Source organism: Anolis sagrei, chromosome 4 (genome assembly GCF_037176765.1).
Source record: "Anolis sagrei isolate rAnoSag1 chromosome 4, rAnoSag1.mat, whole genome shotgun sequence".
Lineage (NCBI taxonomy): Eukaryota > Metazoa > Chordata > Lepidosauria > Squamata > Dactyloidae > Anolis > Anolis sagrei.
The window spans coordinates 178,175,004-178,193,698 of record NC_090024.1 but is presented as its reverse complement, the minus strand read 5'-3'; the positions used below and the strand labels follow the sequence as shown (position 1 = coordinate 178,193,698).

General features: G+C 39.4%; 1 protein-coding gene across 2 annotated transcripts in view; it reads left to right on the top strand.

The window, feature by feature from the left end:
* Positions 1-11,728, top strand: part of LOC132773880 (vitamin D3 hydroxylase-associated protein-like) — a 30,106-nt gene extending 18,378 nt beyond the window's left edge. For both annotated transcript variants that reach the window (XM_067467899.1, XM_060773441.2), the window contains exons 9-16: positions 352-477; positions 2,521-2,618; positions 3,791-3,890; positions 5,170-5,213; positions 5,508-5,547; positions 7,379-7,487; positions 8,557-8,702; positions 9,975-11,728. In XM_067467899.1, coding sequence (XP_067324000.1) covers positions 352-477; positions 2,521-2,618; positions 3,791-3,890; positions 5,170-5,213; positions 5,508-5,547; positions 7,379-7,487; positions 8,557-8,702; positions 9,975-10,109 — 798 coding nt within the window. In that variant the 3' untranslated portion in view covers positions 10,110-11,728. The remainder of the gene's footprint in view (positions 1-351; positions 478-2,520; positions 2,619-3,790; positions 3,891-5,169; positions 5,214-5,507; positions 5,548-7,378; positions 7,488-8,556; positions 8,703-9,974) is intronic.
* The last annotated feature ends 6,967 nt before the right edge of the window (positions 11,729-18,695 follow it).

The window sequence follows — 18,695 nt, the reverse complement described above, 5'->3', positions numbered from 1 at the left end:
TATATTCCTACTCAGCACTGAATATTTTTAACAAAGCAGAGAAGGAGGATTTTGGAATTATTTATTTTATCTTTAGATTCTATCTCTTTTGCAGGAAGTTTGGGCAGCAGACATAGCTCTGTCTCCAGATGTATGCTCATAAGAACCTTTTTATTGAGATTGTGACTAGTCCATGACAAACTGTGGGAATTTATATATGAGTACTCTGACTCTTTAACCATGACATCACATGAGCTATCATTTCACAATGACTGTGATCTTTAGAATTCTGTAGTTTGAGAGCAAACAGACATAAAACTATACAATCTGATTGTTATTGAGGGGTTCTCGGTGACTTTGCTTTCTTGCCAGGTATATTCTTGCTCTACACCACTCAGAATTGGGTTTTTTGACACTGATGGCTATTTCCTGCTCCCTCCTTGTATGAGGAGGGCTGTTCATACAACCAAGAAACTTCTCCAAGAAGCTGGTCATACAGTATGTACATCTGGGATTATTGTTACTTGCAATTTCGCTATTTATCCCAAGGAAAAAAGCTGTTTGCAAGGAAGTTGTCCATAATTTTAATGGTGCAGTCTCTGGAAACAGTGCTTTTTAAGCACAGATTTCACTAAGGGCCCTTTCAGACAAGATTAAATCCTGGTTCCTCTTGGCATTTAGGCCATGCAGTGGGCCCAAATCCCATGATTTTCAGAGGTGGGGATGCCTACTTTTCCTCCCATCTTTAACCATCCTAAACCTGCCTTCCCTCGTCCCTTTTTCTATTTTTAAATATTTCAAAAGAAGAGAGTTTCCTTTCCTGGAGCTTGTAATCACTCTGTTGATTCAGTGGAAGTTTCAAGTGGGGAAGGGGGAATTCCTCCTTGAAAGCCCCATTTCACCATTTCCAGGCACAACAGAGTGTGCCTGGAAATTGTTTAAAAATAGAAAATGGGCCAAAGGAGGGATTTTCAGGTTTACTCTGGATTAGCCTGAGACATTGTTTGAATGTTTCAGGCTAATCCAAAACCCACCACTGGTTTTGGCCCTGTGTAGGAGGGCCCCCTGGTGGTGCAGTGGGTTGAACCGCTGAGCTGCTGAACTTGCTGACCAAAAGGTTGTTGATTTGAATCCAAGGAGTGGGGTGAGCTCCCACTGTAAGGCCCAGCGTCTGCCAACCTAGCAGTTCAAAAACATGCAAATGTGAGTAGATCAATACATAATGCTTCTGCAGGAAGGTAATGGTGCTCCATTCAGTTATGCTGTCCACATGACCTTGGAGGCATCTACGGACAAGGCTGGCTCTTCTGTTTAGAAATGGAGATCCCCCCCCCCCCCCGAATTGGAAACAACTAGACTTAATTTCAGGGGAATCCTTTACCTTGGCTAGAAGCATCCTAAATCTCACTAAAGTAATATTAGATTGATTATACAATAATATCTTGGCAACTGCAGAATCCATATCTGTGGTTACACTTACCTGTGCCCTGAGAAAAATTGTCTCACTAGGCTTTTGCTATGTATAGACTGTAGCAGATGAAAGGCAAAATGCTCTGTTTGCAGAGCAAATTTAAGTTTGTTAGTCTGGAGAAATTGGGAAATGTTCCTTCTAAGTATCAACTCATCAGCTACAAAAAAAATATGCTTCAGAGATGCTTAGGTCTATGTGGATTGTGGCACACGTAGAAAACATTAAGCTCTTCCTGTGCTCCACCTCATGAGTCTTGATCAATTTCCCATTCCCTCTGTCCTTCCTCCCTACATGGATTTTAAGTAAGCATAGGAAGACAAAAAGGCATGGAACTCCTTTGTTTATTTGTGCTTGGAATATTTACAAGATGTTGAGCCCTTCTTGAGATCAATAAAGGTTGGCATGCACATTTCTGATAATGACTAGTTTGGTTGGTTGTATGAGAAGAGGGTTCTTCAACCAGTTATTTTATACGCTTAGTAGACTCTGAACTGGAGGCATTGATTATAACAGTCTTCCTTCCACATCTAAATTCCAAAAGGAACTCCAAAAACAAAAACAGTAGTGTTGATTCTTCTTCAGAATCAATAGCTGGAGTGGGAAGTATTTGTAAAATGACACTTCAAGTTAATTAGTTAACATCTAGTGACTAATTAAATAACAATATATTCTAGGTGTTCTGCAAGAGCCTCTTCTAGTCCTACTAGAAAATGCCAGGAATTGAAGTTGAGACCTTTTTGTTAAATATTACAAATATTGTAAATATTACTTTCAATTTGTTTAATTGGCTCAATAGCAGAGGCTACATTTTTTAAAAGGTTCAAGGTTTAATGCCTAGTATATTCAGTTAGGCTGGAGGAGACTCCTATATCAAACTCTAAAGAGTGGCTACAAACAAGTATAAACAATAATTTATTTATTTATTATTTATTTATTTGCTTTATTTCTATACCGCATTTTTCAGCCTCAGGCGGCGACTCAATGCGGTTAATGTGTGTTGCTAAGGTCTAAACTGAATGATAAATCAAACATGTATATGCATTCATCAATATATTTCCTTTTATTTACAGCTGGTTCCTTTCACTCCACCTTCAGTGCATTATGCCATAGATGAACTCTTTTTTAAAGCTCTTTTTGCAGATGGAGGCTCAACTATGTCCACCATGTTGTAAGCAATTATTAATTTTAAAGGGGATTGGGTGTGAATAATGTTGGAATATGAACACACGTTGTCATTAAAAGCCAACTCTGAATACCCAAATACCCATTTGCTGTAATAAGCAATAAAGACTAGTGCATTCTACATTTCACATTCAGTTTGCTCTGCCATGGATTGACCACTAGAGACATATATTATTTCTCCATCTCCTGCCTCTTTATCCACCGATTTCATTTGGTCCTGAGCTATATGATAATGGTAATTTTAAGGGAAAAAGTAGGACTGCCCTTTTCAACTTACTCTCTCCCAGATAAGTGAGCAAAAATTTATAAAGAGCAAAAATCTAGGGTTGCCAGAGGAGAAGATTGGAGACCTTTGCTGTTTCTGTAATGGTTATGTGAAAGAGAGCATTTCAGCAGGTGTTGCTTGTCATGTAACCAGGAAACAAGAAACTTCTATTGCAATCACCTCTTCTACACAAACATTAATGCTAAAAGACGGCTCTCTTGTTTTCACTTGGCATCTCTAGCAGCAACTAAGAGGAATGCAGCATCAACTTTTTTGTGTGTCAGGAGTGACTTGAGAACCTGCAAGTCACTTCTGGTGTGACAGAATTTGCTGTCTGCAAGGACATTGCCCTGGGCATGCTCAGGTGTTTTTGATGTTTTACCATCCTTGTGGGAGGCTTCTCTCATGTCCCTGCATTGGGAGCTGGAGCTGACAGAGGGAGCTCATTCATGCTCTCCTCAGATCCTCAGAGCTGACAGAGGGAGCTCTGACCTGTCAGTCTTCAGTCCTGCTGGCACAAGGGTTTAACCCATTGAGCCACCGGGGGGCTTCTCTGGCATCAACTGTGGGAATAGATTGCTCAAGGGCCTCCCAAGACTTCTGAGAGGCATGAGAGTAATCACTTTCTTCCATTGTTATTTCCCAGCTACTCGTAGTTAGAAATCAATTTCTTCTCATACATTTAGGAGTTGGATTTCACTATTATTACTCGTAACCACTGTGTAGCCTTATTCTCCAGCAATTTATCCAAATTGCTTTACAAAGCTGTCCAACAGCTTCTTGTGGTAGCGCATTACACTGATGTAAGTAACTGCAAGAAATAAATGCTTGTTCTGTACAAAGGAATCGGGCCCTCCTAACATCTTATTTTTTCTTCTTCTGCTATCTCCAAGCAAAAGAGAAATAGTGGACCCAAGTGTGAAATTTCAGGTGAATTGCCTTATAATTCCAAATTTAGTCAAGAAAGTTGTGGCAAAGATCATCAAGCCATGGGTGAGTTCCTGGGTTTCTTCAGGTTTTTATGTTATTATATTGTCAGCTTTTTTTCTTCCTCTGAAGTCTTATAAACATTAAAATGGAATGTTGCTCTTATGTGTCTGCACATGTATGTCTGGGATAGAAAAATAAATTAGTATATGCTTCATTTTATGTGTCTTTCTCCTCCGAAGCCTGGGCATCATGCACCCTACTTACACCTGGTGTATTTCAAGACATGGTGGAGACATAACAATTTTCCTTGAACATTTAATTACTCAATAAATTGTTGTTTAATGCCTTCAAGTATTTTCTCACTTATGGTGACCCTAACATAGTATATTTTGGGACTGAAAGTATCTTATTTCCCAGGATTTTCATTGAGGAGCAGGGATTTGAAACCTCTTCTCCAGAGTCACAGCCCAACAGGCAGACAACTATATGCCACTGGTTTTAATCTTCCATTATTATTTGTAGATGAATAATAACCAAGCCAATTTTTCTCATACTATTTAAGAAACAGGCAATATTGATGATGGACAGGAAGATACAGGTGCACTGTGTAAGCCCATATGGGAGAAAATGTGGGTGTCAATTTGACATACAGAAATGGGAAATCTTCAGGTTTCCCTAGCAGATAGAGCAGGGGAAATGAAGAACAGATCTAAAATTTCATGCACTCTTTATTCAATAGAAATGAAGATACAAAGTGCAATTGTAATTCATTGTACTTTAGACACAAAGGCTGGAATCCCTTTTATGACTTAAGTTGGGATGATTTTCCAGAGGAATTCACTTTTTGGAGCAATACACAGCAGCAATGGAAAGAAGATTGCCAAAGAAAGCTGCCTCTACTGCCACAGCAACTTTCTTCCTGAGCAGCAATGTTACCCTCCACCATCTTTTGCTGCTTTCCTGCATAACTCGCTGTGTTTATGGTTGTATACCCCAGTGGAAGCTCTGTTAGTTCTATCCTCCACCATGTTTACAACTGTAGCTAGATTGTATCTTTTGGATCACAACATCTTTCAGAAACCATGGGTCACTAAGTCTGGCCACCTGGTAAATCTGTGTGCAAAGGTGAATCTACCTCAGGTTGATGCATTTACAAACATTAGGCTTTGACTTAAGCAAAGCTCAAAGATGGTCCAGAAATATGGTGTCATTTATGCATATGAGTCGCCCTTGGGGGCTGAGAATTGCGGTATATAAGCGCAATAAATAAATAAATAAATCTCCATAGAAGCTGTAGATGCTACTAAATCTAGATTCTTACCCAGTCTTGTTTTCTTTCCAGTTTCCACGACTAGCCAACCACCTTTATGCATTGTGTGGAGTTGGGTAAGCGTTTTGCTTTAAGAAATATATAAAAATGAAACTCATACAAGTTGCAATATGAAGTGTGGGGTGGGAATTATGCTGTCCTTCAGATGGAGTTGGATAATAACACTAAGGAGGTTAGTATAGCCAGTGATGAGAAATGCTGGGAGTTACAACCCAATATCAGTTGGTAGAAGAATATGCAATGCAGCCCAATGGCATGTAGAGTTTCCCATCTCTTTTCTAGGGGCATACAATCTTGTTACCAATTTTTCACAAGCAAACCTCACCATTTTAATATGTTATATGTTTCAGGGCTGTGAACAAGCTGTGGGAGCACCATGACAAAGTGATGGTAATAATAATAATAATAATAATAATAATAATAATACTTTTCAGTGAGAATACAAGCACAGTTTAATCTGCTCGGAGATAGAATGTGAGATATATTAATCTCCAAGGGCTACAAACAACCTTAATTGCAGATAAGGGGAGGACAACCTGTATCTCTCCAACAATATGCCCAGACCTCTGTGAATTTTGCACTGTTATTCTGCAAGAAAGCACAGTGGGCAGTATACAGCACTAAGCAACTTCTCTTGGACACAAACCTAACAGAGTTATCATTCATCCTTTTTCATCAACATCAAAATGGACTTCCTTTGCATCATGTAGCTGATCTCTGGAAAAGTAAAAGGGGAGTAGAGAGTTACAAATGTGGCAGTGATTTCACAATAGTGACTAAGCAGGGATTGTGTAAACATAGGTAATTTTTCTGTATTCACAATCACTACTTTGTCGTGATTATGATTGCAATCACCACGAGTATAACTTTCCCTCCAACCAACTTTACTGTGTATCCGCTGCAAGGGTAGAAGTAGAAGGGGACCATTCTGCTGGTGATCAATCAGAGTGTGGGTGAATGACATTTCCGTCAGGTTTGGTGGGAAGGGGGCAGACCATGAAAAGTTATTTTGTTAAGACTATTTCAGTAGGTAGGCAATGAAGAATACTGGCCACTCTCTTTTTGTAAGTACATTTCAGATGCTTAATATTGTCATGGAACTGTTGGTAGGTCCTGGGGAAAAAGTTGTTTGTTTGTTTTTAAAGTAGATAGCTTTCAAGTCCAGAGAACTCACCTGGTCGTAAAGTCATAAAAGATGCACACTTTTTTCAATTGCAGGGCTAGGCAAAATGTGGGCAAAAGTGTGGCCCACTAAATTTCTTATTTATTCCCATCACCTCTGATGTTCTGGTCACTTCTGGAATGCAACTGTTTGGTCTGCCCCTGACAAAATAAATAAAAATAAACCTCCGATGTTAGTTATATGAAATGAGTTTTCAACCAGAATTTGAATGGATGGTCTTGTGGTCTCTTCCAACTCTATGATTCTGTGCTTCTAGAAGATGAGTTTGCCGGTGGTGGACTGAGATTTTAACTTTCAGAAGGTGGGCAGGTGTGGCCCTCAGATTCTACAAGTGGGTGAAACATTCCTGGCAGCTGCCCCTTTGGTCTATTTTTTTCAAGTTAGGTTTACACTGTGCAACACGGTAGAGAAGTAATCCCACAGGTGTGCTTTGAATGTTGCTATGACTAAGCTTTGTCTATTCTAAACAAAGCAGTTATAAATGCCACTGCCAGAGCATAACTAAGATGTCATTCAGCAAAAAAAAAAATCTCTAAATATAAATTGCAGCTAATATTAATAACAAAAAAACAACATGTGAAATGAACTGTCTTAGCTGCAGTGAGCTTCTTTTCTCAAATAGCCTGATATACCTGGAAGATCTGGCTTCCTATAATCAATAAGGAAGAGGACACGAGGCACTTCAGATGGTGGGGATGCAATTCTCTGAAGTTCTAGATATCACAACCAATAGTTGAGTTGCAGTCCAACATTTTGAGAAGCACACTTTCCCCATGGCTGGAACAAGTATCTTAGTGATAGCAGAGGGGGAAATATGTTTCAGCACATGACATATACTTACACTTATGACATATACACATACTTATGACTTGCAGTTTCTCAAGTTGCTCCTGACACGAAAAATATATATACTTATAATTAGGTTGACTACATAGATTCTATTATTCTTTAAGACACTCTTTCGGAGTTTTCCAGTGTCTTTCTAATTGCTCATCTAGATCCAATACTTCTCTAACTGCCTTTGCATTGCACATTCAGGCTTATCGTCAGAGATTTGCTGCTGAGTGGAAAAAATACAAGCTTGATGTTATCCTTTGTCCAGTCTTGGGTCCAGCTTTCACTCTTGGGTATCCTGCCAAACTACTATGTAAGTCTGGTATTTCAAAAGTATGTGTATATTTCAGCCACATTAATAATATTTGTTTATTTTTTAAAAGCCTCATGAGGTTTTAGGAACATTAATTGAAAAACTAGTCCTGCAGTGGAACTGGGCTAGAAGGTGAAAACTGGAGAAGTTTTATCATTCCTGGTTGTGACAATCCAAAGAGAGAAATTGTAGTCAGAAAGCTGAGTGGTTCAGAAGAGATAGAAACACACTTACTTAACTTGGCATAGAGTTCCATAGTTGCAAACTCTATGCCAACTATTCCACATTAATCACCACAAAGCTTTGACCTAGATAAATACCCACATAGCTATGCAACATATTGGTGCATACAACAGGATTTCAAATTTCAGGCAGGATCATTTGGGAGAAGACAAATGGCAGTATTTACAAACTGACTGTTATTCATCAGGGGTTATCAATTTTTGACATTTTAGCTGTTGTTAGACTACAGCATCAAGCAACTCTCACCTTTGGTTCTTCTGGCTAGAGCTGCTGATGGTAGTTACAGAATCCAACAATATCTGGAGGGCTACAAGGTGTTTTCTCCTATTGTACAGTGCTGGGAATTCATTCTTCCTAGAGATGTTAGTAGGTATGATGCTCAGCCTCTGAGGTCTGAAGATGTGTGAATGACTAGGAAGATAGAAATATTATATTTGCAGAGACAGGAAAAGAGGGGTGAAAGAAAAAAACTGATTGTGGAGGATAAAATAAGGGCGAAGGAGTAAATAAATGCAACCTGGTGCTCATGTTTATAAAGCCTTGATGAAAATTATCAGATTAGACCAGGGCTTTGTGGAGGGTGCTAAAATTCAGCTAAGAATACCTGGCTATTTTGTATGATCAAATAATTCATACTTGCAGTGGAAGAATATGTAGAAGGCTGGTTCTACACTAATCATTAATGCAGTCTGAACTGCACTAAACTGCATTTTATAGTCAATGTTGAAGCAGCCCATAATGGTCTGCCATAACTTCAGTTGTACGAGTAGATGGGGTAAGGGGGATGAATTCCACTAACTTCTTTTTTGCTTGTTCTCTTCCTTAGCTGCTATCTCATCTACCATGTTGTTCAATGTGTTAAACTTCCCTGCTGGAGTTGTGCCAGTCACCACTGTGACAGAGGATGATGAAGAAGAACTGAAGGAGTATCAAGGACACTATGGTGACCCTTGGGATAAGAAGCTGAAAGAGGTAATCCTAAATTGTGGGCTCAAATAAAAAATGAAAAGTCTGATTTTCGTGAATTTCAAAGCTGAGATTTTGATGTCAAAAATGTAAAACACATTCATTTCACTGAAGGGGACTTGGCTTGATTCAGAAGCAAGATTTGACATCAGAATGTGAAAACTGTTTTTTTAGATCAATGAGTGAAGATGAACTTTACTAAGCACAGTCAGTCCCCAAGTTACGAACAAGATAGGTTCTGTAGGCTTGTTCTTCAGTTGAATTTTGTAAGTTGAAACAGGTATATTTTTACGTGTAACTCCAGAGATAGATAGATAGATAGATAGATAGATAGACAGACAGACAGACAGACAGACAGACAAGCTTTGGATAGCATTGGGAAGGGCTAACGCCTTTGTGGTGTTTGTTTCACTATCTGTATCCATCTTTAGAAGATTTCACTTCACTTTCCATCCCTGTAATAATTGGATTTTGAAAAAAAAATGCTTGTTGTGGAAACAAGGATTGGTGATAAAGCTTCAGTGGAGACACCTTTCCCCCCATGATAACTCTATCAGGAGTGAATTTTCCTTCCTGTGGATAGATTTCGCTCACTTCCTGTTGTGTTGCCCCTGCTCTTACCTATGAGTCACTTGTAAGTCAGATGTCTGTAACTTGGGGACTGCCTGTACTATTGAAAATTATTTGTTAATGCTGTTGAAAGGAGACTTCAATCCAACATCCCCTTAGTATAGTATAACTATCCACATTTGGATATAAGGTAGCAGAAATTAACAACATTCCATAACACATGTCAGGCCCCTTCTACACTGCCATATAATCCAGATTATCAAATCAGATATTCCACATTATCTGGTTTGAACTGGATTATATGAGTCTCCACTGACATATAATCCAGTTCAAATAAAATAATCTGGATTTTATATAGCTGTGTAGAAGGGACTTCCATGAGCAGGTGCCATTGTATAGTGCACATTGGACACCCACAATTCGAAGTATAAGATGCACAACCAAAACGCACAGCTTGGAAAGACAAGTACATGATGTCCGTTCAACTCTGTTTCCTTTGCTAACATTATGTCCAAGTAGATGATGCACAACTACAGTTTACATCTTGGAAAGACAAGGCATATGATGTCTGTTCAACTCTGCTTCCATTGCTACCATTATGTTCATTGCCCAGTTGTGAACCCACTCTGGATTTTAACCCAAGCTTTAAAGGGACTATCCAAAAGGTTAGCGATTCTCAGCAATACTACTTTTTGAAATCTCTTGCAGGCTGTGAAAGGTGGTGTGGGGCTTCCAGTGGCAGTCCAGTGTGCAACTTTACCATGGCAGGAAGAGCTATGTCTTCGATTCATGAAAGAAATAGAGACATTGTCCTTGGAAGGAAGGCAAAAGAAAGCTACCTGAACTGACCAGAGGAAAAAATGACATCTACCTATAAAGGGGCAGTGATAACCAGATAACCAGAAATATCCATTACTCTTGCATCTTGAAAAAACAGGCACATTTCATTCCAGAATTCCTATTTGTCCTATGCGAGGAAATGTCTGAAATCCCCCTTTTACATGAATCATTGGTTCCAACAACCCAAGAAGTACATTTTGTTCCAAAGACCCCTATATAAGTATCTCAGCATGAAGTTGAATGTGTTTCTTTTGGAGTCAGATGCAGTTCAGCACAAACAACAGTGTCACCTATAATATATAACTTTGCAGAGTAAGAAGGGGATCACATTCCACCCCTCATTACTATGATGACTAGTAACATGATTTCTTTTCAACAGCAATATAGATAGCAGTCTATTTTTTCTTTGTTCCTTTGTAGTGATCTTTGTATTTTTAGTAAAATGTTTTAAAGGCATATAAATAAACTAACAAACAATAAAAGAAAGTAATGAGTTACTTTAAAATATAACATTCAAAATTGTGTTTTTGCAAGCCTAATAACCTCCCCACATTGGGATTTTTATTGCCCCCTTTTCCTCTTCTGGATGGAGTCTGCCAAGCACCATCAAATGATGCCGGCCTGACCTCGACCCCATTCCCTCCAAAGTGGAGGGAAAGAGTCCCAAGATGCTTCCTCTGCCACAATGGAGAGGAAAGTGTGTTTTGGGTAGTTCCAACTGAGATACCTGAATTTTCTTCCCCTTTTGCTCAATATGATGCTGTCCTTTCACCCATATGATGGGGAGAGGGACAGGGAACCAATGCACCTTGTCCTGTCCCCACCATGTGATGGGAGAAGGAGGGAGGGTGTGCGGGGTGCCACAAGGCTTTCCTGGGTGACTGCCGTTGAAATGGCATGGCCCCAGGGGCCGTGTGAAGAGGTTCGTAGTCACGTGTCTGATTGGGCTGAGATGAGAACAGAAGTAAGTAAGTAGCGATAAAGTAAAATTTTATAGACCGCCTTCTCTCCCCGAGGAGACTCAGGGCAGTTAACACACCAAAAAAGGCCAACTCAATGCCCTATGCAAATATAAACATCTCAAAAATAATTTACAATAATAACCATAAACTAATGACAAAAGAGAAATTAAAATTGAAATGTTAAACAGAATATGAATAGTCAAATAAACATAATTATACTAATAACATAATTAACAATTAAGACATAAACCCTGAGAAAATGATTAATATACATTAAAATGATTATCATTGTTGTTCTTTCTTGTGTACCATAGCAGCAATGGAATACAAATAAGTTAGCCAGTGTTGGCTGGTGCTTTTTCCTCTGTTGCACACCCATTGCCTATTCTTATAGCTTCTCAATTATTGGGTTAGAAGTGCAGCAACACTTAACACTGAAAAGTCAAGAATGCCGCAGAGCAGGCTGAGCAGTAAAAATAACATTAAATTGTTTGCATGACCCAAACCTCCCTTCCTCCTTGCCTGCTTATATTGACCCCTCTGTGATGTAAACTTATGCTCTTAGGGAAGTTTTTCACCTCTTCTCTTTCCACCCATTGCATCTCAGCAATTCCCCAGAATAAAGATAGCTTAGATTGGCATCCTGAGTAATGTCCCTATCCTACAGTGGTGTTTTCATAATAAAGTCTCTACTTTGTTTTCCAAGCCATTGGTGACTTTGGTCCTTGATCAGCGCCTTTAATGGCTGCATGCAGTCTCTATTATACTGGCTATGAAAGACTTGCAGTGATAACTTCACTTCTCCCCATGTGGATTTACCACATTATTAAAATCATGATTTTTCAGGGCAACAACAGGTGTAGGGAATAGATATTGAAAAGGAAGGTTTAAACACTTTCATAAACTTAAAAAGATCCAAATGCTCTTGCCACTTAATATACATTTTACTACACCTTTGTATATCATGAGACTTGAGCATCTATGAATGCTGAGATACATGGAGGGTCCTGGAATCAAGTCCAGGAGATACCAACAAATTGAACGCGATTGTCCTGCTTCTTGGCAAGGGGGTGGACTGGATGGCCCACAAGGTCTCTTCCAACTCTATGATTCTATGAGGGCAAAAAACAGGATTTCACTCCTGTTAGAAATTTGGAAATATATACAGAGAAATACCTGAATTTGAGATGTGAATTCTTGCTTTTCTTACTCATGTGTGTGAAGGGAATTTTTACATAGTTACCTCTGGTTTATTTTTAAAGCATTAATGGTAGATTAATATAATTAATGACATCACTACACTATTCAGTACTATTTGTGTTGCTCAGGTCTGCCCTTAACCAAAAGCACAACCCTATCATTTTACATATAAATCACATGCCATTACTATTTTATATCTAGACTAAAAAGTTACATTTTTTCCAAAATGGTGCATTACTCCCAGAATATATGTTTTAACTTTGACAAAGCATACCTGAAGCAGATAATAGCTATCCTAACGAAGGTAAATTGACTCTAACAATTAAACAGAGAGTCTAAATTATGCCATGCAGTAATACACACTCATACAACTGGATGAAAAACTGTGCCATACTAATATGGAAACAGCTGAATGTTTTATTGACCTAAATCCAATTACTAGTCCCAACTAAAGCAGATCCATTAAATTAATGAGAATTTAGTAAGTCGATAATTATGTACTCCAGTTAGAATGAATGATTGGATTTAATCCATGGCAGTTTTTTTTATTGCTATGTCAACAGGATATCTTCTTTTTACATATCTGGTAGCTTTTAGATGTTGTGGATGATGGGCTACAAAGGGTAGATTCCAAGAAGTGAGAGCTAATAGAGGAATGGGAAGGGATGAAGCTAAATGGGGAAATGAAGGGAAGTTGTAACATACAATTATTAGTGCAAGACAGGGTTATTTTTTTGTATCAGGAAAGAAATGGCAAGTCACTTCTGGTGTGAGAAAATTGGCCACCTGCAAGGACATTGCCCAGGGGATGCCCGATGTTTGATGTTTTACCATCCTTGTGGGAGGCTTTTCACATGTCCCTTCATGGGGAACTGACAGAGGGAGCTCAACCCACTCTCCCTGGATATGAACCACTGACCTGTTGGCCAGGAGTCCTGCCAGCACAAGGATTTTTAACCCATTGCGCCACCAGGGGCACCTACAAGACAGGGCTATCCCAAGAGAGATCTAGGTAGATTTCATAGTTCAGACAGCACTAGAGGAAGTCATCCTTGGTGGACCTGTCTAAGCAACTCAGTTGGTGCAAGCAAGTACTTTAAGCAATGCCATAGTGTGGATGATGGGGCTCCATACCAGTTGTAAATGACAAAAAGGGTCTTGAGTGTGGATAGGTGTAATGGTCCTAGCAGCTGCTCTATATGTGTGGTAGAGAAGGACCTGCAGTGCCCTCATTTTGTGAAATACAGACATAGAGCACAACCTGACCTAAAGCACCACCTGCTGTCCACTATATGAATTTTCTAGCTTGGCAACAGTAGAGGACAATCTGATTTACAGATCTAGCAACTATATTTTCTGTAAGACAGTGCCCTTTGGAAAGATAGTAAATTTTCTGGAAAGAGATAAATATACGAAAGAGAGTGGGATGCCTTTCTTTTCTTAAAAATGGGACAAATTTAAAGGAAAAAAAATCTTGAATAACAATAGCCTTATTTATGTTTCTTTATCTCGCCTTTCTCACAGTTCAGGATCCATTGTGCCAGTTTCTGTATCTTCATAGTGATAATTAGATTGGCACTTCATAGTGATAACTGGGTTTTAATCTGATCTTAAACTAGCTCTTCAAGGATCTTGAGGCCTATCCCCAGAATAGGTTCAACACGTTGACATGTACAGTTCAGATGAATACTTGGAGTGCGCTCACCGCCCAAATGACATGGGAATCCCCATCTGCCACCACACAAGCCCTGGTTGGATAGGATCATATAGTTGCAAGAGAACAGAAGGGCTATCAAGTCCTACCTGTGCCATGTGCAGACTACAACACATTCAGCAGCAGGATATATCACTGTTGAACAGTCCTTATTGTGAAAAAGTTCTTCCTAAAGTTTAAGTGGAATGTCTTTTCTTGTCAGTTGAACCCACTGCTAGATGTCTTAGTTTTTGGATCAACAAAAAATAAGCTACTCCACCTCAAATATAACATCCTTTAAAATATTTAAACACAGCTATCATATCACCCCTTAACTGTCACTTCTCTAGGCTAAACATACCTTCCTGCTTCTCCTTAATGTGTACAGAATGCTTATGCAAATACAGATTCTGCAACACATTTGGTGCTCCAATCTAGAGATTGAACAATCTAGGGATGAATGGTGTTGACACAACTGAAATGGCTATGCGTGATATATACGGTAGGTGAGATCTGATTATCATAGTAAGTGAGACTATGATAATCAGGTAGTTACTTTCTAATCATTGGATGCATTTTGTTTCTTGCCTAGAAAATGCAGTTTGTAAAACAGGGGTGTGGCCAAGGAATGTTGAGTCTCAACATTCAGAAACTCTACCCAGCATTAGTAAAGCTGAGGAATGCTAGGAGCTATAGTCCAAAAATATCTGAAGGGCCACACAATTCTCATTTCTGTTATTGGGAGAAAACTTACATTTCTAGCTATCAAGAGTATTAAGACAATAAAAAGGGATTAATCCAGATCACCTAGTGAAATCTTCCCTGCTACAATGAAATGTAATGTATGGTTTGACTCCCATATTTGCAAGGAATACTTTCCAGTACTTTGTGTGCGAAACCATAGGTAAGAACAAACCCTATTGAATGAATGGCATTCAGAAGAGCATACTACAGAGTTGAGCTAGTGCCTAGTAGAAGACACCTCACTAAGTACCATTAGGTCCTATGGCACAACCATTTACAGTGAAACCTTTACTTACAAACGAACTGATGTATGAGTTTTTGAGATACAAGCTGTTGCTCAGTCAATTTTTTGCTTTGATATGCAAGCCAAGATTTGAGTTATGAGTTAGCTCAAGAGCTAGAGTGAGAGTATGCCACCTATCAGACAATGTAGCCTCATTTATGGAGGGGCTCCATGGATCAACTAGGGTGCAAGCATCCTGTGACACTGCACCGGCAACATGGGAGCCTCCCCGGATTCCATTAGGAGTAACAGGGCTAGCAAGACGGGAAGCAACATGGCAACACTTCCCCATGTGTGATAGGGAAGCATCGCTCCTGGCAAGGGGGGTGGGTGCAGGACACCAGGATTGCCCTGCCAATTTGCCATGGAGACTGATGAATCAGAATGTAGGATCTTATCAATGTGATGAAGTCCTTATTCTGAATCATACCATTTATCCTTCTAGGATAGTGGTTCCCAACCTTTGGGCCTCTAGTTGTTTTGGACGTTAGCTCCAACTATTCATAACAGCTGGTAAGCTGGCTGGAATTTCTGGGAGTTGAAGTCCAAAACACCTGGAGGCCCAAAGGTTGGGAACCTCTGATGTAGGCCAATACTGGTAACACTGACTGATAGATGCTGCTCAGAATTCCAGGCAGAATTATTTTCTAGTCCTAATTGGGGATGTTGGGGGATTGATCCAGGAGCCTTCTGTGTGCAAAGCAGGGGCTCTACTTCAGAGTTATCACCACTTTACATAGTATTAGCATTGCCTTGCATTATAATGAGGACAAAAGAGATTAAATTTAGCAATACATTAGCATCTTGGACAATAAAGCAGGATAGGGGATGTGTTGCTCTTCAGATTTTATTATGCCTTTTTGTGTGTGGATTTCCAGATGTAGTTGGACTGTAACTCCCACATCCCTCAACAATGGCTATGTTGTCTAGGCCTGATGGGAAATGCATTCCATCAATACCTGGAGGTCTGTATGTTCTCCATCCTCTGGTCTAAAGAAGCAGAATTTTAATAATGTTTTATCAACTTTCCAAGGGGATTCCTTCTTGTTGAGAGAACTGCAGGATATATAAATTGCAAGAAATAAGTGAAATAACCTTATTTACAGTTCTTGAACTCCCATTTTTTCCAGTTGTGACAAAACATGAACTGGTCTGCTTTGATATCCACTATTTGAAGATCAGCTGGCAACGAGGCGAGTGAGGCTTCTGTGCAGCTTTGCATTTAATGTGAATGTTAAAGAGTGAGAGCTCTCTTCACCACCCTTCCTTTTTAAGTAGTGAAGAAACACATTCTAGTTGTTGTTTTACACAGCTGAATGGTGATAACTCTATTGGCAATTGTGAGTGATTACTGCATTATCTGCACTCAGACAAAGTTATTGTTTTGAATGCTAAAGGAATTAATGATACATAAAACTATGTTATTATTGGCTGCATTCATCAGCAGAAATGCTCTGCCCAGCATCGCTGTGCTGTGATTACTCCAGCCTCCTCTTTCCAAAGAGAGATAGGGGCGGAGACAGTTCATTGCCAGAGATTTGCATACATTTACATCCCAAGAGGCTGATTGGTGCAAGAGCTGATTATATGGCAAGGCAAGGCATGCTTATCTCTTGCCTTGGAACCGTTAAACCAAGGAGAATTTGACTGCTCTCTTTGGGCTGAGTAAGATATATATTTTTAAATACCAATGAATGTGTGAATGCAAAGGAAAATCTAATTGTACAGCCTAACGTGAAGCTGTTAGAGATGCAAAGGGCAGATTTTTCAGTGTCAGATGGTTGTTATGATTTTAATTCCTGGAGTGCTGGATGAATCTAGAAGAGTTTTGCTTTTGCTGTCTCAGAGATCTAAGTGCAGCAATATAGAATTAATTTCAGTGAAGAAAAGAAGGGTCCACAAGCCTCTAGGCTCGGGTGCAGTAGGTCTCTGAGTACCCATTGTTACTTCGGGGAAATAGAGCTTAGGAATGTTACTTTTGAGACCACAACACCCAGAATCCCTCAAGCATATATTTGTCATTGATCTAGCAGCACAGATCACTTAGGACTTTATCACACCAACCTATTATTCCACAACAGTCATGTTAGCATAGATAATGGATACATATTGCATACTATACTGAGCATCTTTACTATCCCACCTGTCTTCAGTAGCATAATTGCACCAATTTGCCTGCGATCAGACTTCCACACAAAATCCAGCAAAGATACACTCACACACTCACACACACACACACACACACACACAGGCAATCCCCAAGTTACAAACAAGATAAATCCTGTAGGTCTGTTTTAAAACTGAATGTGTACATAAATTGGAAGAGCTACATTTTTAAAGTGTAACTCCTACCAAATATACATATATACGCCACTGCGGTTTTTGGTTTGCTGTCTGTGCTCCTGTTGAGAAGATCTCATCTAACTTTCCATTCCTGTGATCATTGAATTTTGAAAGATTTGGCTTGTTGTAGAAAAAAGGTTTCATGATAAAGCTTCAGTTGAGACACCTTTTCTTCATGATAACTCAGGAGTGAATTTCCCTTCCTAGGGGTAGATTTCACTCACTGCCTGTTGTCCCATTCACTTCTCAACTTTTGTAACTTGTTTGTTACCTGGGTACTGCCCATACATATAATCAGAGCAAAACTACCACTTCGGGAATAGCGAAGGGGAGTGTGAAGCGACGGAGAATATTGTCCACCAATGTCATCTTACTGCCACTATGCTGGCACAGAAGTGGAAAGAACTCATCGCACTAAGGTAGATGATGGGAACATAGCAGGTTGAGGAGCAATTGATGGATTTTACTTGTCAATAGCCAGGAATATTAGAATAAGTGGGAGAGATAGGGCCAAACCAGTAGTGGGTTGCAGATGGCATCCTGTGATAGGGACTGTTACCAAAAGTGAGATCCAACTGCAATTTCTGGTGGCCCCATTAATCTTATTCTACCCTATACCTAGTATTCTTCTTCTTACTACTCCTCCCACTGCTCCATTTTATTTATTTATATTTTCATTTTACTTATTTATATTGGTCATCTATATTTAAAGGAACCAGCATGATATAGATGTTTGAGTTGGACAGTGGGCCCTTCCACACAGCCCTATATCCCAGAATATTATGGCAGAAAAACCTGCAATATGTGCTTTGAACTAGGTTATCTGAATCCCCAGTGCCATATATTCCAATTAAAAGAACATAATGTGGGACTTTATTCAGCTGTCTGGAAGAGGGCAATGGCTCTGGAGACTAGGGTTTGAATCCTGCTTGGTCATGGAAACTTACTTGGTTAACTTAGGCTAGTCACATACTCTCCGTTTTAGGAAATTCTGTGATAGGTTCATCATAAAAAGATAGGAATGACTTGAAGGAAAACAACAATCTGTATTTCAGAGAAATTAACTGACAAAATCAACTGTGGGTGGTTGTTGTAGGTTTTTCGGACTGTATGGCCATGTTCTAGAAACATTCTCTCCTGACATTTCACCTGCAACTATGGTAGGCATCCTCAGAGGTTATGAGGTCTGTTGGAAATATCAGGCTACACAGAGAAGCCATTGAAATCCACAAGTATGTGGATAATTTCAACAGAAAGGAAGAAACCATGAAAATGAACAAAATCTGGCTACCAGTATTTAAAAAACTCTAAAATTATAACTGTAAATAAAGAACAACACGCAAACACAGGTGAACTCCAGATAG